This window comes from Taudactylus pleione, unplaced genomic scaffold (genome assembly GCF_031769625.1).
Source record: "Taudactylus pleione unplaced genomic scaffold, aTauple2 ptg000417l, whole genome shotgun sequence".
NCBI lineage: Eukaryota > Metazoa > Chordata > Amphibia > Anura > Myobatrachidae > Taudactylus > Taudactylus pleione.
In genome coordinates, this window is record NW_028284819.1 from 322,907 (window position 1) to 340,617 (window position 17,711).

Sequence of the window (17,711 nt, forward strand, 5' to 3'; positions counted from 1 at the left end):
TAGATTGGCCATCTTGGCTTCGTATTCGTAATATTGAAACCAGCGGAGGGATAGCTTGTTTGAAGACACAGGCTGAAACTAAAACCCCAAATCTATAGGGTGTAATATAATATTTGCCTCATTCTGAGGTATTGCTAAATCCAAAAGGTCTCAAAATATTCTTATAGCTTATCGACTGATAACGTGGATGTAAATATATCAATAAGTCCCTAAATACTATATATATATATATATATATATATATATATATATATATAATTAAACATGCTGTGATCAGTCCTCAGTGATTCAGCATTCGATAAAAACACCTGTGTATTATGATTATTAACACACATCCCAGTACAGATTATATAGATATGGGAAGCACCTTTGTTTTCTATTCCGTGTGCAGTAAGTGTTCAAGGTTATTCAGTATTATGCCATATAGCATAAATGTCCCATAATGCATAGCAACCAATCAGATATTTAGCTTTTGTTAATGTAAGAAACAATGGGATGAAAGCAATGTTAGACTGTTTGCTATTGATTACCGGACAGTTGTGCTATCTCCCAGCTAACCTAGGTAGGTAGGTAGGTAGGTAGGTAAGTAGGTAGGTAGGTAGGTAAGTAGGTAGGTAGGTAGGTAGGTAAGTAGGTAGGTAGGTAAGTAGGTAGGTAGGTAGGTAAGTAGGTAGGTAGGTAGGTAGGTAAGTAGGTAGGTAGGTAGGTAGGTAAGTAGGTAGGTAGGTAGGTAGGCAAACAGACAGACATATTTTAAAAAAAAACTCCTATAAAATGAGGGATATTGCCGTATTTGTGGTGGCTGACGGACAGTGTGCCAGTTATGTTTGTGCTGTTAGATAAGTGCCCGTCATTTGACTCGGATTTCTGCATATTCAGTAAGCTCCTCGGGGGAGGTGTAGATGTCCATTACATTCCTCTTTGTAAAGTCAATGTTTGCATACTCAGAGTCCACAGATGAAGATTGCTGCTTCTTGCTCAGCAGGATTCTTTCTGAAATGCTGAGAAATCGATTCTACAAATAAAATGACAACACAAGAACCCAAATTAGACAGTGGAAGTAATGTGGTCTGAAGGTGTTCCTGGTGTATGTGCCAATTTGTACCCACTTAAATTGAAGTATACCCAGCGCCAGTTAAAATCAATTGTCCAGTTGTCTTGTAAAGAGTTTATTTATCTGCAACAGTTCTGATTAAAGGGTAAAAATTGCAAATCTCACACAGAAACGTAACTGATATATATAAGAGAATGCGCTGGTGAATAATTGGACCTCGCTAATGTAATCGCAGCTGCCATTTTGCACGGAATGCAGCAGCAAAAAAATGCTAATACCTGCCAAAGCACAGCTGGCATAAAGGTGCCCACTGGTGCCTACTCACATGAGTACAACGTCGCTTACCTGTGTAAATATTGGTACCATCGACGCACTTCGGCCAGTCACAGCATTTACAGCAGGTCTGACCTGCCGCAGACACTGCAAGTCCCTGCGCACGCAGTGGGCTCTCAAGCTGCGTATGCAATCGCAGTGGCTAATTTATGTACACCAAAGCAACAGCGTTCAAATAGACAGGCACGTCTTCGTTTTTCTGGCCACTCTCCCGTCACCACCCCCAAACGCTCGCAGCCTGTAACTCACTATGGGATGGATTCCTCTGTACATGTGTAATCACAGTGCGATCACAGCACGTGCCCAATGCGGCTTATTCACATGCGCAATGGCTAACAATCGCTCTGTGGCCCTGATTCAGAGCCGGACGCCCTGACAGAGCGCTCGCTCTGAATCAGGGCCGGCCTTCTGGTTTTTTAGAGCGGCTTCCTGACCGCTCGCATAGCTGTGGGTGACCACCCACAGCTATAGCGAGCGGCCAGGAAGATGGTCGCGATGATCGGGCTTGCGACGAGACCCTTGTGGTAGGGTCTCGTTGCCGCAAGCCCTAGAGTGCTTTCGGCTCTATCACAAGTGATGTCAGTGGGGCCGGCCCCAGACAGTAGGCGGTCCCATGGGAATGCCTCCGTCTGGCCAGCCACGCCCCTGGGCCGCCCACAAAAGGGGGCGTGCTGTCACTCAACATCGACAGCACGCCCCCTTTGGTACAAGACCCGGGGCGACGGCTTGCCCGTCGCTATCCGGGTCTCGCGCATGCGCACGACGGAGCCAGCTCCGTCATGCGCATGCGCACTGGGCCAACATCGACCCGCTTGCGAATGCTCAGCGCTCGCGAGCGGGTCTGAATCAGGCAATGTATACATAGTTGCAATTGCAATTGCTGCTAAAGCAGGACCCTAGACCACAAAAACCTAGTAATATCAATAGATTTACATGATTCTCGTATTTGAACTACAAAACTGTTCCAAAGAATATAGCAACGATGTAAAATTTGTAAGTGTGGTAATTCTGATATATTTCTTTAGCAAAGCACCTTATATATTAGTGCTCATTGCATCCAGTAATCACAGATTTTGGTGTGGATGTGCTTCCATTATCTGCTACAGCCTTGAGAATATCAATTATGGTTTAAGATTTAATCTGCTGGTTGATCCTTGAGAGGGGGACACAATTTTATTTTTGGGGTCTCCATTCTCTGAGGATTGCCAGCCCTAGGCTGGCCAGTTTGGGACTGGAGAATGCTTTGGCAGGAGGACCCCACGCTTCTGCTGTGGCATTACCAACCCAGCAGGTTCAGCCCGGTGCTGATTATAGGAAAATAGTGGGAAACCCACGTTGGTTTTCTCCCTGATTACTGTACCAGAACAGACTCGGAGGGTCTGGTTATGCTTTTTATTGGGGGAGGGGAGACACCATTTTTTTTTTCTTCAACATTTTTAACACTTTTAAGCTATAGCACAGAAACACTGCAAAGATCATAATTTATTTATTTATTAATTATTTATTAACAGTTTCTTATACAGCACAGCAAATTCCGTTGCGCTTTACGCTTTCTGTGCCTGCTTCTGCTGAATACACTACTTATGAGGTAGTCTATTTAAAACTTCTGTTTTGGCCCAAGTTTGCTCCATCTACAATCGTGTTTGCAAACACAATTTTTTTTAAATCCCCGTTTTGTATTCCTGTCTAGAGAAAATACTTGCGACTTGGTTCGATGGTGCATTGACTTCTATTTGTGTTTGTGGCCGTATTTTGCAGAGAGAATCATGATTTTATTCCCGTGTTTGCCTTTAGTAAATCTCATGAGAATGCAATCTCGGTCACACACGCTTCTTTGTAATAATTCCCCAAAGGCTGAATATCATAAAAACAGATTGGTAAATTGCATGTGACCCGCAACGGCAGGAGAGGCAAGGCCGTTGAGCTACCACTTTTACTATCAACGTGGACATAGAATGGGGATATTAACCATGGAGTGAGGGGGGAGCTAGAGAGGGAGGGAGAAGAGAGAGTGTGTGTGTAAGAGTGTATGCTGTGAGTGAAGGACTGATCCATGTGCCTACAGATAACACAACTGACATAAGCGGGCAAAGCTCAGGCCCAACAAATGACAGAGAAGACCTGGAACAGCATGTCTGACATTAGCTTAAACTTGGAAGGCAGGCCATGTCTGGCAACAGAAATTTTGGGGCCTGGTACAGTGATATCCCTGGGGGCCCCCTCGACTCCACCCAATACACACACACACAAAACACCATCTCGACCCCAAATACATTTATCACAAAATGTATACATATATATATTGCACTCACGGTCATATGGCCAACAGCAGGGGTTGCTTAATCCATGGGTACCAGCAAACATAATATTCAATAGGTAAAATCAGACAGACACGCTGATCGCGCGCATAGAGGTCGGGGGGTGCGAGCTGAAATGGTGCACCGGCAGCTGATCACACCCGACAGGAGAAACAATTGGATAACTCCGTCGGGCACGAAGGGGGGTAGAAACAATTGAATTCTGCCCTTACCTGTCCTCCAGAAGCAGTAGAAATATATTTAATCCAATATAAGATAAATATAGCAGGCAAAAACAGCACAAACTGAGTGACGTTTCAATCCCCTCTGGGATCCTTATCCCACAATAAAGTGATTTGTTGCAGCCTTACAATGGATTAATTATATTTATCCTGCTTTTGGGAGGAGAGAGAAAGAGAGAGAATAAAGTAAAAATACACTCTCTCTTACCACACAGAACTGACTGTCACTGATGATGCGGGCAGTGTCACTCAGGGTCCTCCCTCCACTTCTGTCTCATGGGTGGGGAGTGCACTAAGTGCCAGTGGTGCTGTTGCAAATGATGTGTGGAGCGGGCAGTGCTGCATGTTGTTGCTTGTGCCCGGTTACTCTCTCCCTCGCATCCTTCTAGGTGACCGTGGTGGCAGAGACTAGAGGGGCTGAGGCATTGGCAGAAGCAAGGGCTGGCTTGGGCGCATCATACAACCTTTTGCTGCGCAGTATGGAGTCTGGACCACCAGGTGACTGGACTCCAGTAATCGCTGGGTGGAGGGAGCTCGATTGTTTTGTTTTTCTAGTTGCCTGGCTACAGTCGGGTGGCCGGTGTGGTCAGTTTGGAGTTGGATACTCTGAGGAACCTTACTCTTCGTGCCGGGGCCGGTCACTAGATCTTGGCATCGGAGCCCTGTCAATTAGCAGCATCAGAGAGCAGAAGGCAGAGCTTAAGAGGAGGGGAGGCACCACCTTCCTCTGCTACAGCCGGACCGCCTCCTCCTGCTGCTTTGTTACAGCCCACGGCTGGGGGGCAAGATATGTAGATGTTTCTGTGTGTCCATATGAAATTACTTTTTTATTTTAAAATAAGTGACGTGCACCCCCTCCCCAGAAACATATCCAGCCCCGTTCTCCGTACAGCCTGTGCTGGTTTTTAAAATACAGGGACCAAAATGCGCAGGGGGCCCTTGTACTTTAAGTACCAGCACAGGGATTTTCTGATCCGGTCTTGGTTGTGGAAAAACAGGAGACAAAACGAGTAGGGGTCCCCTGTAATATCCATAACCCGCACCGGACTCTTTCTAGCGGGGGGGGGGGTGTAATGCCTCTTCAGGGCACTCCAGGCCTAGGCTGATAGCCCGGGGCTATCCCTGGCACCCCTGGCCGGAGGGTGCCGGGTTGATAGTAGAAATGTGTTGTGTAAAATAGAAGTTTTCATATTGCCCTTTAGTGGAACTACAGGTCCCAGCAAGCCTTCCTTCCCCACATGCTGGTATTTAGAGAACCACAAGTACCAGTATGCAGGGCATTATGGGCCCACTGGTACATGTAGTTCCACTGCAAAAGAAATATTAAAATAAAGGCAAGACACACCGTGAAAGTACAATTTTATTTATACACACATGCACACTCACTGACACACATCCTCATCTAATATCCCTGATGCCATCATGTCCCCTTGTCCAGTAGGAATCCATAGGGGTACCTGTAATAAAAAAAAAACTGCACTCACCTGTCCTATGTGATGTCCCTGTCCTCTTTGGTCCCTGTAGGAATTCAGGGGATTAAAACAAAAAAAATGGAAAAAACTGTTTTTCCCCAGGGATCCCCGGCCTGGGCTGACTAGCGGTCAGGGGTAATGCTTTGGCCAGGGAAACCGGTGAAAGGGTTTCCCTGGCTGTGGCATTACCTCCCCGCCCTCCTGCTCGAGAGAGTCTGGTGTTGGTTATAGAAGTTACAGAGGACCTCTACTCGTTTTGTCCTCTGTTTTTCCAAAACCAGGACCAGCTCAGAAAAGCCCTGTGCTGGTACTTAATTTACATTGGCCCCCTACGCATTTTGGAACCCTGGGGTGCACGTCTTTTTTTTTTTTTTTAAAACACAAGCCTTCATGGATCTCACTGATCTGTGATGGCTTCTGTATAACTAATGTTAGTCGCATTAAAAGGTATAAGTTTACTGTACATAGGGAAATACTCGCACAGATTTGCATAGTGTAGTTATCTCAGGCTGAAAAGTTTGCAGGCTATTACATTTGCGAGTCCCGGCACCAACTCGCACCTTCAAAAAATGCGAGAAGGTGCAAGTTGGATTTTGTACTAAAACTGGAAACCTATTACATTTGGCCCACAGCATCTTCCTCACTCTATGGCTAGAATTAGTATGTTCTATAGTGGTCACTGTAATGTAGGTATTACTAACTTTTACTAGTGATGACAAGCAAGTATTCACAATATCCACGTATTATATTTTAGTTTCACCCCTGAGTTACCACTTCTGAGTATTGTTACACCACATAGAAATATTATCACCCACCATTTCACACGTGACATAAACAGCTTTGTACGTACCTTATGTGGGTCAATTAACCTCTACTGAGCTGATCTCTTCTGACTATTAAAAAAGGAATATTAGTCAATGGTTCTGAATATTATATAATGGTACATGGTGGTTCTGAATATAATATAATGGTATACATGGTGGTTCTGAATATACTATAATGGGATGTGGTGGATCTAAATAATATATAGTATCACATGGTGGTTCGAAAAGTTAGATAGTTCGTGGCGGTTTGTTATATTTATTAGTTGTACATGATGTTTCATAATACACTACAATGTTACATGATGGTTCTGAATATTATATAATGGCACATGATGGTTCTGAATGTTACATAATAGTATAATGTGGTTCAAAATGTTAGAAAATGGTACAAGGTGGTTTGAAATATTATATAATAGTACATTGTTGTTTGGAATGTTAGATTTTGGTATATGCTGCTCAAAATGTTAGATAACGGTACTGTATATGGTGGTTCAGAATGTTAGATAACAGGACATGATGGTTTGAGATTTTGGATAATAGTACATGATGGTTCAGATTATTAGATAATAGGACATGATGGTTTGGAATGTTAGATAATAGGACATAATGGTTCCGATTATTAGATAATAGGACAGCATGTTATGGTTTATGGTTCTGAATGTCAGATAATAGTACATGATGGTTTGAGATTTGGGATAATAACACTTGATGGTGCAGATTATTAGATAATAGGACATCATTCTCCCTCTGCCTGCTCCCATCTTGCCCACCTCCTTAATCTCTCCCTCTCACCAGGCGCTGTCCCTTCTGCATTCAAGCATGCCCTTGACTCCCCCTTTCTTAAAAAACCTACCCTTTATCCTAATATTTTCACTACCTACCGACCCATCTCTCTCCTCCCTTTTGCCTCTAAACTCCTTGAGTGCATTGTTTACAACCACCTTACCACTCATTACTCTCTGTTCATTCTCCTTGACCTCTCTGCTGCTTTTGACACCCTCTCCTGCTGCAAATCCTTCACTCCCATGGTCTACGTGACACTGCCCTCTCCTGGCTGTACTCCTACCTCTCTGACCAATCCTTCTCGGTTTCTGCTCTTGACTCCTTTTCCCTCCCACAGCCTTTTTCAGTAGGTGTCCCCCAAGGTTCTGTCCTTGGACGTCTCCTATTCTCCCTCTATATGTCCTCTAAAGGTGAACTCATCAGCTCTTTTGACCTCCATTATCATTTCTATGATACCTTTCCTCCCTGATCTGTCCCCCTTTCTTCTGACTCGTATCTCCAGCTGTCTCTCTGCTATCTCTTCCTGGATGTACCAGCAATTTCTTAAACTTAATATGTCTAAGACTGAGCTGATCGTCTTCCCATCCTCCACCATAACCTCACTACCCACTATTTCTTTATCTATTGATGGCACAATCATCTCATCTAGCCCCAAAGTGCACTGTCTTGGAGTTATCCTGGACTCATCCCTCTCCTTCAAACTACATATCCAGAACCTCTCACAGTCCTGTCGTTTGCATCTCAAAAATATTTTCAAGATCAGACCCTATCTCACCCAGGATGCTACTAAAACCCTCATACACTCACTGGTCATCTCAAGATTGGACTACTGTAACCTTCTTCTATCTGGCCTCTCTAAATCTCATCTCTCTCCTCTCCAGTCTGTTCTCAATGCTGCTGCTCGGCTCATCTTCATCTCCAAATGCTCTACATCTGCCTCCCCTCTCCTACAAGCCCTCCATTGGCTCCCCTTCCCTTTCAGAACCCAATTCAAGGTTCTCACTCTCACTTACAAAGCCCTCTCTCAATCTTCTCCCACTTATATCACTGATCTAATCTCCCTTCACTCTCCTGTCCGCCCTCTTCATTCAACTAATGCCAACTGATTACTTCCTCTCACTCTCTCCTCCAAGATTTTGCCCGTGCTGCTCTGCACCTTTGGAACTTTCTCCCTCACCCCATCAGACTCTCCACCTCTCTACAATCATTTTAACGGGCTCTCAAGACCCACTACTTCATTAAAGCCTTTCAGCTCTCATCCTAACTTGCTGCTATATGCTCCTTCCTCCCCGTCTAACACATCTGTGTCTCACCAGTTTGTCTGCCCCTCCCCTTTAGAATGTAAGCTCTTATGAGCAGGGCCCTCTACCCTCTCGTGCTTCTCCCTACTTTACTTTAATCTACTTCTTACTCCCCACTAGGGCAAATAACACTTGGTTGCTTATGCTCTGCTGCCTAGCTAGGTGTTATGGTTTGTAATGTAGCAATGTATATTATCCATGTCCTTGTTGTGCATTCTATTGTATTGTATAAGTCTTTGGTCACGTAATTGTTTATGTAAGGCACTGCGGAACACTTGTGGTGCCATATAAATAAATTATAAAATAATAATCATGGTGCAGATTATTAGGTAATAGGACATGATGATTCGGGGTTTTAGATAATAGGACATGATGGTTCGGAATATTAGATAATAGGACATGATGGTTCAGATTATTAGATAATAGGACATGATGATTCTGAATGTTAGATAATAGGACATGATCATTTGGAATGTTAGATAATAGGCCATGATGGTTCAGATTATTAGATAATAGGACATGATGGTTTGGAATATTAGATAATAGGACATGATGATTCAGATTATTAGATAATAGGACATGATGGTTCAGATTATTAGATAATAGGAAATGATGATTCGGAATGTTAGATAATAGGACATGATGGCTCAGATTATTAGATAATACGACATGATGATTCACATTATTAGATAATAAGACATGATGATTCGGAATGTTAGATAATAGGACATGATGGTTCAGATAATTAGATAATATGACATGATGGTTTGGAATGTTAGATAATAGGACATGATGGTTCAGATTATTAGATAATAGGACATGATGGTTCAGATTATTAGATGATATGACATGATGGTTTGGAATGTTAGATAATAGGACATGATGGTTCAGATTATTAGATAATAAGACATGATGATGCAGAATGTTAGATAATAGGACATGATGGTTTAGATAATTAGATAATAGGACATGATGATTCGGGATGTTAGATAATAGGACAGGATGATTTGGAATGTTAGATAATAGGACATGACGGTTTGCAATGTTAGATAATAGGACATGATGATTCAGATTATTAGATAATAGGACATGATGGTTCATATTATTAGATAATAGGACATGATGGTTTGGAATGTTAGCTAATAGGACATGATGATTCAGATAATTAGATAATAGGACATGATGGTTCAGATTATGAGATAATAGGACATGATGGTTTGGAATGTTAGATAATAGGACATGATGGATCAGATTATTAGATAATAGGACATGATGGTTTGGAATGTCAGATAATAGGACAAAATGGTTCAGATTATTAGATAATAGGACATGATGATTTGGAATGTTAGATAATAGGACATGATGGTTCAGATAATTAGATAATAGGACATGATGGTTTGGAATGTTAGATAACAGGACATGATGGTTCAGATTATTAGATAATATGACATGATGGTTTTGAATGTTAGATAATAGGACATGATGAATCAGATTATTAGATAATAAGACATGATGATAATAGGACATGATGGTTCAGATTATTAGATAAGAGGATATGATGGTTTGGAATGTTGGATAATAGGGCATGTTGGTTTGGAACGTTAGATAATAGGATATGATGGTTTGTAATGTTGGATAATAGGACATGATGGTTCAGATTATTAGATAATAGGATATGATGGTTCAGATTATTAGATAATAGGACATGATGGTTTGGAATGTTAGATAATAGGACATGATGGTTTGGAATGTTATATAATAGGACATGATGGTTCAGATTTTTACATAACAGAACATGATGGTTCAGATTATTAGATAAAATGACATGATGGTTTGGAATGTTAGATAATAGGACATGATGGTTCAGATTATTAGATAATATGACATGATGGTTCAGAATATTAGATAATATGACATGATGGTTTGGAATTTTAGATAATAGGACATGATGAATCAGATTATTAGATAATAGGACATGATGAATCAGATTATTAGATAATAGGACATGATGGTTCAGATTATTAGATAATAAAACATGATGATGCAGAATGTTAGATAATAGGACATGATGGTTTAGATAATTAGAAAATAGGACATGATGATTCGGGATGTTAGATAATAGGACATGATGGTTTGGAATGTTAGATAATAGGACATGATGATTCACATTATTAGATAATAAGATATGATGGTTCGGAATGTTAGATAATAGGACATGATGGTTCAGATTATTAGATAATAGGATATGATGGTTTGGAATGTTAGATAATAGGACATGATGATTCAGATTATTAGATAATAGGACATGATGGTTCAGATTATTAGATAATAGGACATGATGGTTCAAATTATTAGATAATAGGACATGATGTTTTGGAATGTTAGATAATAGGACATGATGATTCAGATTATTAGATAATAGGACATGATGGTTCAGATTATGAGATAATAGGACATGATGGTTTGGAATGTTAGATAATAGGACATGATGATTCACATTATTAGATAATAAGATATGATGGTTCGGAATGTTAGATAATAGGACATGATGGTTCAGATTATTAGATAATAGGACATGATGGTTTGGAATGTCAGATAATAGGACATGATGGTTCAGATTATTAGATAATAGGACATGATGATTCGGAATGTCAGATAATAGGACATGATGGTTCAGATTATTAGATAATAGGACATGATGATTCACATTATTAGATAATAAGACATGATGATTCGGAATGTTAGATAATAGGACCTGATGGTTCAGATATTTAGATAATAGGACATGATGGTTCAGGTAATTAGATAATAGGACATGATGGTTCAGATTATGAGATAATAGGACATGATGGTTTGGAATGTTAGATAATAGGACATGATAGTTTGGAATGTCCGATAATAGGACATGATGGTTCAGATTATTAGATAATAGGATATGATGGTTTGGAATGTTAGATAATAGGACATGATGGTTCAGATTATTAGATAATAGGACATGATGATTCAGATTATTAGATAATAAAACATGATGATGCAGAAAGTTAGATAATAGGACATGATGGTTTAGATAATTAGAAAATAGGACATGATGATTCGGGATGTTAGATAATAGGACATGATGGTTTGGAATGTTAGATAATAGGACATGATGATTCACATTATTAGATAATAAGATATGATGGTTCGGAATGTTAAATAATAGGATATGATGGTTCAGATTATTAGCTAATAGGACATGATGGTTTGGAATGTTAGATAATAGGACATGATGATTCAGATTATTAGATAATAGGACATGATGGTTCAGATTATTAGATAATAGGACATGATGGTTCAGATTATTAGATAATAGGACATGATGTTTTGGAATGTTAGATAATAGTACATGATGATTCACATTATTAGATAATAAGATATGATGGTTCGGAATGTTAGATAATAGGACATGAAGGTTCAGATTATTAGATAATATGACATGATGGTTTGGAATGTCAGATAATAGGACATGATGGTTCAGATTATTAGATAATAGGACATGATGATTCGGAATGTCAGATAATAGGACATGATGGTTCAGATTATTAGATAATAGGACATGATGATTCACATTATTAGATAATAAGACATGATGATTCGGAATGTTAGATAATAGGACCTGATGGTTCAGATATTTAGATAATAGGACATGATGGTTCAGATAATTAGATAATAGGACATGATGGTTCAGATTATGACATAATAGGACATGATGGTTTGGAATGTTAGATAATAGGACATGATGGTTTGGAATGTCAGATAATAGGACATGATGGTTCAGATTATTAGATAATAGGATATGATGGTTTGGAATGTTAGATAATAGGACATGATGGTTCAGATTATTAGATAATAGGACATGATGGTTCAGATTATTAGATAATAGGATATGAAGGTTTGGAATTTTATATAATAGGACATGATGATTCAGATTATTCGATAATAGGACATGATGGTTCAGATTATTAGATAATAAAACATGATGATGCAGAAAGTTAGATAATAGGACATGATGGTTTAGATAATTAGAAAATAGGACATGATGATTCGGGATGTTAGATAATAGGACATGATGGTTTGGAATGTTAGATAATAGGACATGATGATTCACATTATTAGATAATAAGATATGATGGTTCAGAATGTTAAATAATAGGACATGATGGTTCAGATTATTAGATAATAGGACATGATGGTTTGGAATGTTAGATAATAGGACATGATGATTCAGATTATTAGATAATAGGATATGATTGTTCAGATTATTAGATAATAGGACATGATGGTTCAGATTATTAGATAATAGGACATGATGTTTTGGAATGTTAGATAATAGTACATGATGATTCACATTATTAGATAATAAGATATGATGGTTCGGAATGTTAGATAATAGGACATGATGGTTCAGATTATTAGATAATAGGACATGATGGTTTGGAATGTCAGATAATAGGACATGATGGTTCAGATTATTAGATAATAGGACATGATGATTCGGAATGTCAGATAATAGGACATGATGGTTCAGATTATTAGATAATAGGACTTGATGATTCACATTATTAGATAATAAGACATGATGATTCGGAATTTTAGATAATAGGACCTGATGGTTCAGATATTTAGATAATAGGACATGATGGTTCAGATAATTAGATAATAGGACATGATGGTTCAGATTATTAGATAATAGGATATGATGGTTTGGAATGTTGTATAATATGGCATGTTGGTTTGGAACGTTAGATAATAGGATATGATGGTTTGGAATGTTGGATAATAGGACATGATGGTTCAGATTATTAGATAATAGGATATGATGGTTCAGATTATGAGATAATAGGACATGATGGTTTAGAATGTTAGATAATAGGACATGATGGTTTGGAATGTTAGATAATAGGACATGATGGTTCAGATTTTTAGATAATAGGACATGATGGTTTGAAATGTTAGATAATAGGACATGATGGTTCAGATTATTAGATAATATGACATGATGGTTTGGAATGTTAGATAATAGGACATGATGGTTCAGATTATTAGATAATAGGACATGATGATTCAGATTATTAGATAATATGACATGATGGTTTGGAATTTTAGATAATAGGACATGATGATTCAGATTATTAGATAATAGGACATGATGGTTCAGATTATTAGATAATAAAACATGATGATGCAGAATGTTAGATAATAGGACATGATGGTTTAGATAATTAAAAAATAGGACATGATGAATCGGGATGTTAGATAATAGGACATGATGGTTTGGAATGTTAGATAATAGGACATGATGATTCACATTATTAGATAATAAGATATGATGGTTCGGAATGTTAGATAATATGACATGATGGTTCAGATTATTAGATAATAGGACATGATGGTTTGGAATGTAAGATAATAGGACATGATGATTCAGATTATTAGATAATAGGACATGATGGTTCAGATTATTAGATAATAGGACATGATGGTTCAGATTATTAGATAATAGGACATGATGTTTTGGAATGTTAGATAATAGGACATGATGATTCAGATTATTAGATAATAGGACATGATGGTTCAGATTATGAGATAATAGGACATGATGGTTTGGAATGTTAGATAATAGGACATGATGATTCACATTATTAGATAATAAGATATGATGGTTCGGAATGTTAGATAATAGGACATGATGGTTCAGATTATTAGATAATAGGACATGATGGTTTGGAATGTCAGATAATAGGACATGATGGTTCAGATTATTAGATAATAGGACATGATGTTTCGGAATGTTAGATAATAGGACATGATGGTTCAGATTATTAGGTAATAAGACATGATGATTCAGAATGTTAGATAATAGGACCCGATGGTTCAGATATTTAGATAATAGTACATGATGGTTCAGATAATTAGATAATAGGACATGATGGTTTGGAATGTTAGATAATAGGACGTGATGGTTCAGATTATTAGATAATAAGACATGATGATTCGGAATGTTAGATAATAGGACATGATGGTTCAGATTATTAGATAATAGGATATGATGGTTTGGAATGTTGGATAATAGGGCATGTTGGTTTTGAATGTTAGATAATAGGACATGATGGTTCAGATTATTAGATAATGGAACATGATGGTTTGGAATGTTGGATAATAGTACATGTTGGTTCCCCATCATGCAGTTCCACTGCATTATCATATTTTCAACCTGCTGCACAGTAACACACTGACACGCAACTGGGAAATGTGATTGTGCCAAATGAAAATATAATGCAATCTTCCTCTTACCTCTATTTTTCCCAAACTTTTCTTGGTGGAGGCATCACCACTATATGACGGCGAGGTCTCTTTCTGGATGAAACTGGAACTTTCTGTAATGCTCTTTCTGTAGAAAGAAAAATCATACAAAGAATATATATGAAATATATAACTTTACCTGAAGAAATGGTGATTGAGCTGCCTGCCATAGAAAGAGCACTAAAGTTGTATCACTTGTTTGATATATAACATATATGCTGTGTATTCCATATTCTACCAGGCATGTGTACACTGACCACTGCTCACATACCTACAAGCATCTGTGAAACTATGACAAAACAAGCTTTTGTAATGAATCCCTGAGCTCTTTCCATGTGAACCCCCTAGGAACCTGGCGAGCAAGGTCTTCCACCACTAACAGCCACCTGTTGTTCCTTTAAATCTATAAATGATCACCGGTACTTAGATGGCCACCTGGTCCTAGTACTATGGGTAGTAGCGGTTCACACGGGAACCCAATGGCATCCAATGGTGCTGAGGGTTGGGTATTAGGATTGTTAGGGTACACCCCAGAAAAGAAGTCCAGCAACAGCCTTGAGGGCTGGAAACAAAAACTAGATTCAGCTTTGACCAAGTAGCAGCCATGAAGACTGATAACGTCCGACAAGATGTGGCCTTTGGGCCGTGGAGCAGCCTTGAGGGCTGGCAATGCTTGGCAAGATGTGGCCTTTGGGCCATGGAGCAGCCTTGAGGGCTGGTAGTGCTAAACAAGATGCGGCCTTTGGGCCATGGAGCAGGTTGCAGAGTTGCATCGGCAGGAGACACTGGAGTGCGGCCTGTGCTGCCGAGATGACACAAGTGGCAGTGGACATTGGATGGTGGCCTGTGCCGGCGAGATGACACAAGTGGCAGTGGATGCTGGAGTTGGTCGGAACAGGCGTGGCTCGAGCCAGGACTTCCTCATGTGTGATGTGAGAAGTAATATGAACTGTAGAAGATGATGGGCCCGAAGGCGAGGACAGTAAAGTAAATGTTTTTATTGAGTAGCAGGTTGGAATACGAACTGGATATATAATACCGAAGAGATGGGCAGAATCGGATTGGAAACGATGATGCTGGATTGAGAGCTGAATCGGTTTGAGACCGATGTTGATAACTTGAAGAATTGGAACGGTTTGAGACCGATGTTGATAACGTGAAGAATTGGAACGGTTTGAGACCGATGTTGATGAATTTAAGAACATCATTGGTTTAATGGCTCGATTCAGACTGCTGGTTAGATGCGTTTGCTCACTAGATGCGCATGCAAATTCAGCAAGGCAGGCGATCGCATGGCAAGGCATTAGCATGCCCATTATGTCTTAGAGTGCGATTGTATTGTGTATGCTGATGCCCACCAGCCTGTCTTAAGACACCCACGTGCACACGTCATCTCTAGGAAGTGTATACAACCATCGGTATAACTGAGTACCATCGGATGCGATTGCAGCACTTGTGGTTGACTATACCCTGTCACAAGAACTTCAAGCGCTTCAGTGTAGATTACAGTCAAGTGATGTGTACTATGACGCTGCCTCTTAATTATGCACACCACTGAAATAAGTGTTAAGACGCTCAGGCACGCCTGCATTCTCAACTCCACTCCCCCGTTTTTAGGGGCCAGCCCCTGTCACTCATTCAGCCAGACTAGCTATGCACAGCAAGTGAACGCTTCCCGATCTCTCACACTGGTTCACCCACATAGATTGCAATACTGGGTTGGTTTGGAACTGATGATGATGATTTGCAGTACTGGATCAGTTTGGGACCAATGATGATGAATTGAAGTACTGGATCAGTTTGGGACCAATGATGATGATTTGCAGTACTGGATCGGTTTGGGACCAATGATGATGAATTGAAGTACTGGATCGGTTTGGGACCAATGATGGTGAATTGAAGTACTGGATCGGTTTGGGACCAATGATGATGATTTGCAGTACTGGATCGGTTTGGGACCAATGATGATGATTTGCAGTACTGGATCGGTTTGGGACTGATGATGATGATTTGCAGTACTGGATCAGTTTGGGACCGATGATGATAAATTGCAGTACTGGATCAGTTTGGGACTGATGATGATTTGCAGTACTGGATCGGTTTGGGACCGATGATGATAAGTTGCAGTCCTGGATCAGTTTGGGACCGATGATGATGAATTGCAGGACTGGGTCTGATAGGAACCAATTATGGAAGTATCGGATGTGACCGATGGTAGGAGGTATCACCTGGAACCAATAGAGGTTAATGTTAACAACTCTCTGTTGTAAAACTAGACTGGAATGTAAGATGGAATAGGAGACTCGATAACCGGACTGGGACCGTTCAGACACAGAGATGAGCGCAGAACTGAGGCTTGTCAGGAAATGGAATTTATAGGGCAGAATACCCAGGGATTGGATGCTGTGATCAGATGGCCTGGGAGCAGCACTCTGAGTGGAAGAAGAGCGTCAGGTGAAAGAGTCCAACATGTCTGCTCCCATACTGTGATTTAGGAGGGAGCTCTGGCATGCAGCCTGTGTGCTATCATGCTGGGAAGACATGCTGTGAGCAAGGGGCTGCAGAGAGCCATCAGAGAAGCATCACAGACAGACAGCCGGGAGCGATGTGAAGCATGAGCAGATCTCTGTGCTATCCGGGAGTGATAAGCACAAGTGGACCTTAGCACTAGCCTGGACAGACACCGGAGAGGTAAGAAAGTGAATTTTAAGGGCCGGAGCATGATAGCACCCTCCCTTCCTTCACTGGAGTACCCAGGACACCTCTTAGGAACGTTCTTCTGGACCGTAACCCTTCCAGTCGATCAAGTACTGGAGACATCCATAACGGATTCTAGAGTCCAGAATCTTTGCCACTTCATATTGGACTCCAAGATTAGTCTGGACTTTGGCTGCCTTTGGAAGTGTGGAATAAACCGGTTGCGTATGAGTGGCTTCAATAAAGAAATATTGAAGGAATTTGGTATCCTCAGGAATCGAGGTAGCTTGAGTTTGAATGAAACGAGGTTGATAACACGCTCAATGGCGACTGGCCTAATGTAGCGGGGCACACATTTAATGGATG

General features: G+C 40.2%; 1 protein-coding gene across 2 annotated transcripts in view; it reads right to left on the reverse strand.

Moving 5' to 3' along the window:
• Window positions 1-223: 223 nt before the first annotated feature.
• The window catches only part of MAG (myelin associated glycoprotein), a 241,989-nt gene continuing 224,501 nt past the window's right edge, over window positions 224-17,711 (reverse strand). Inside the window, exons 10-12 of one of the 2 annotated variants that reach the window (XM_088447081.1) lie at window positions 14,640-14,736; window positions 6,249-6,291; window positions 930-1,015 (exon numbers count right to left, since the gene is read on the reverse strand). In XM_088447081.1, the coding sequence (XP_088303207.1) occupies window positions 6,259-6,291; window positions 14,640-14,736 (130 nt within the window). In that variant the 3' untranslated portion in view covers window positions 930-1,015; window positions 6,249-6,258. Of the gene's footprint in view, window positions 1,016-6,248; window positions 6,292-14,639; window positions 14,737-17,711 lie in introns of both variants that reach the window. The other variant, XM_088447082.1, reaches the window with a different exon arrangement.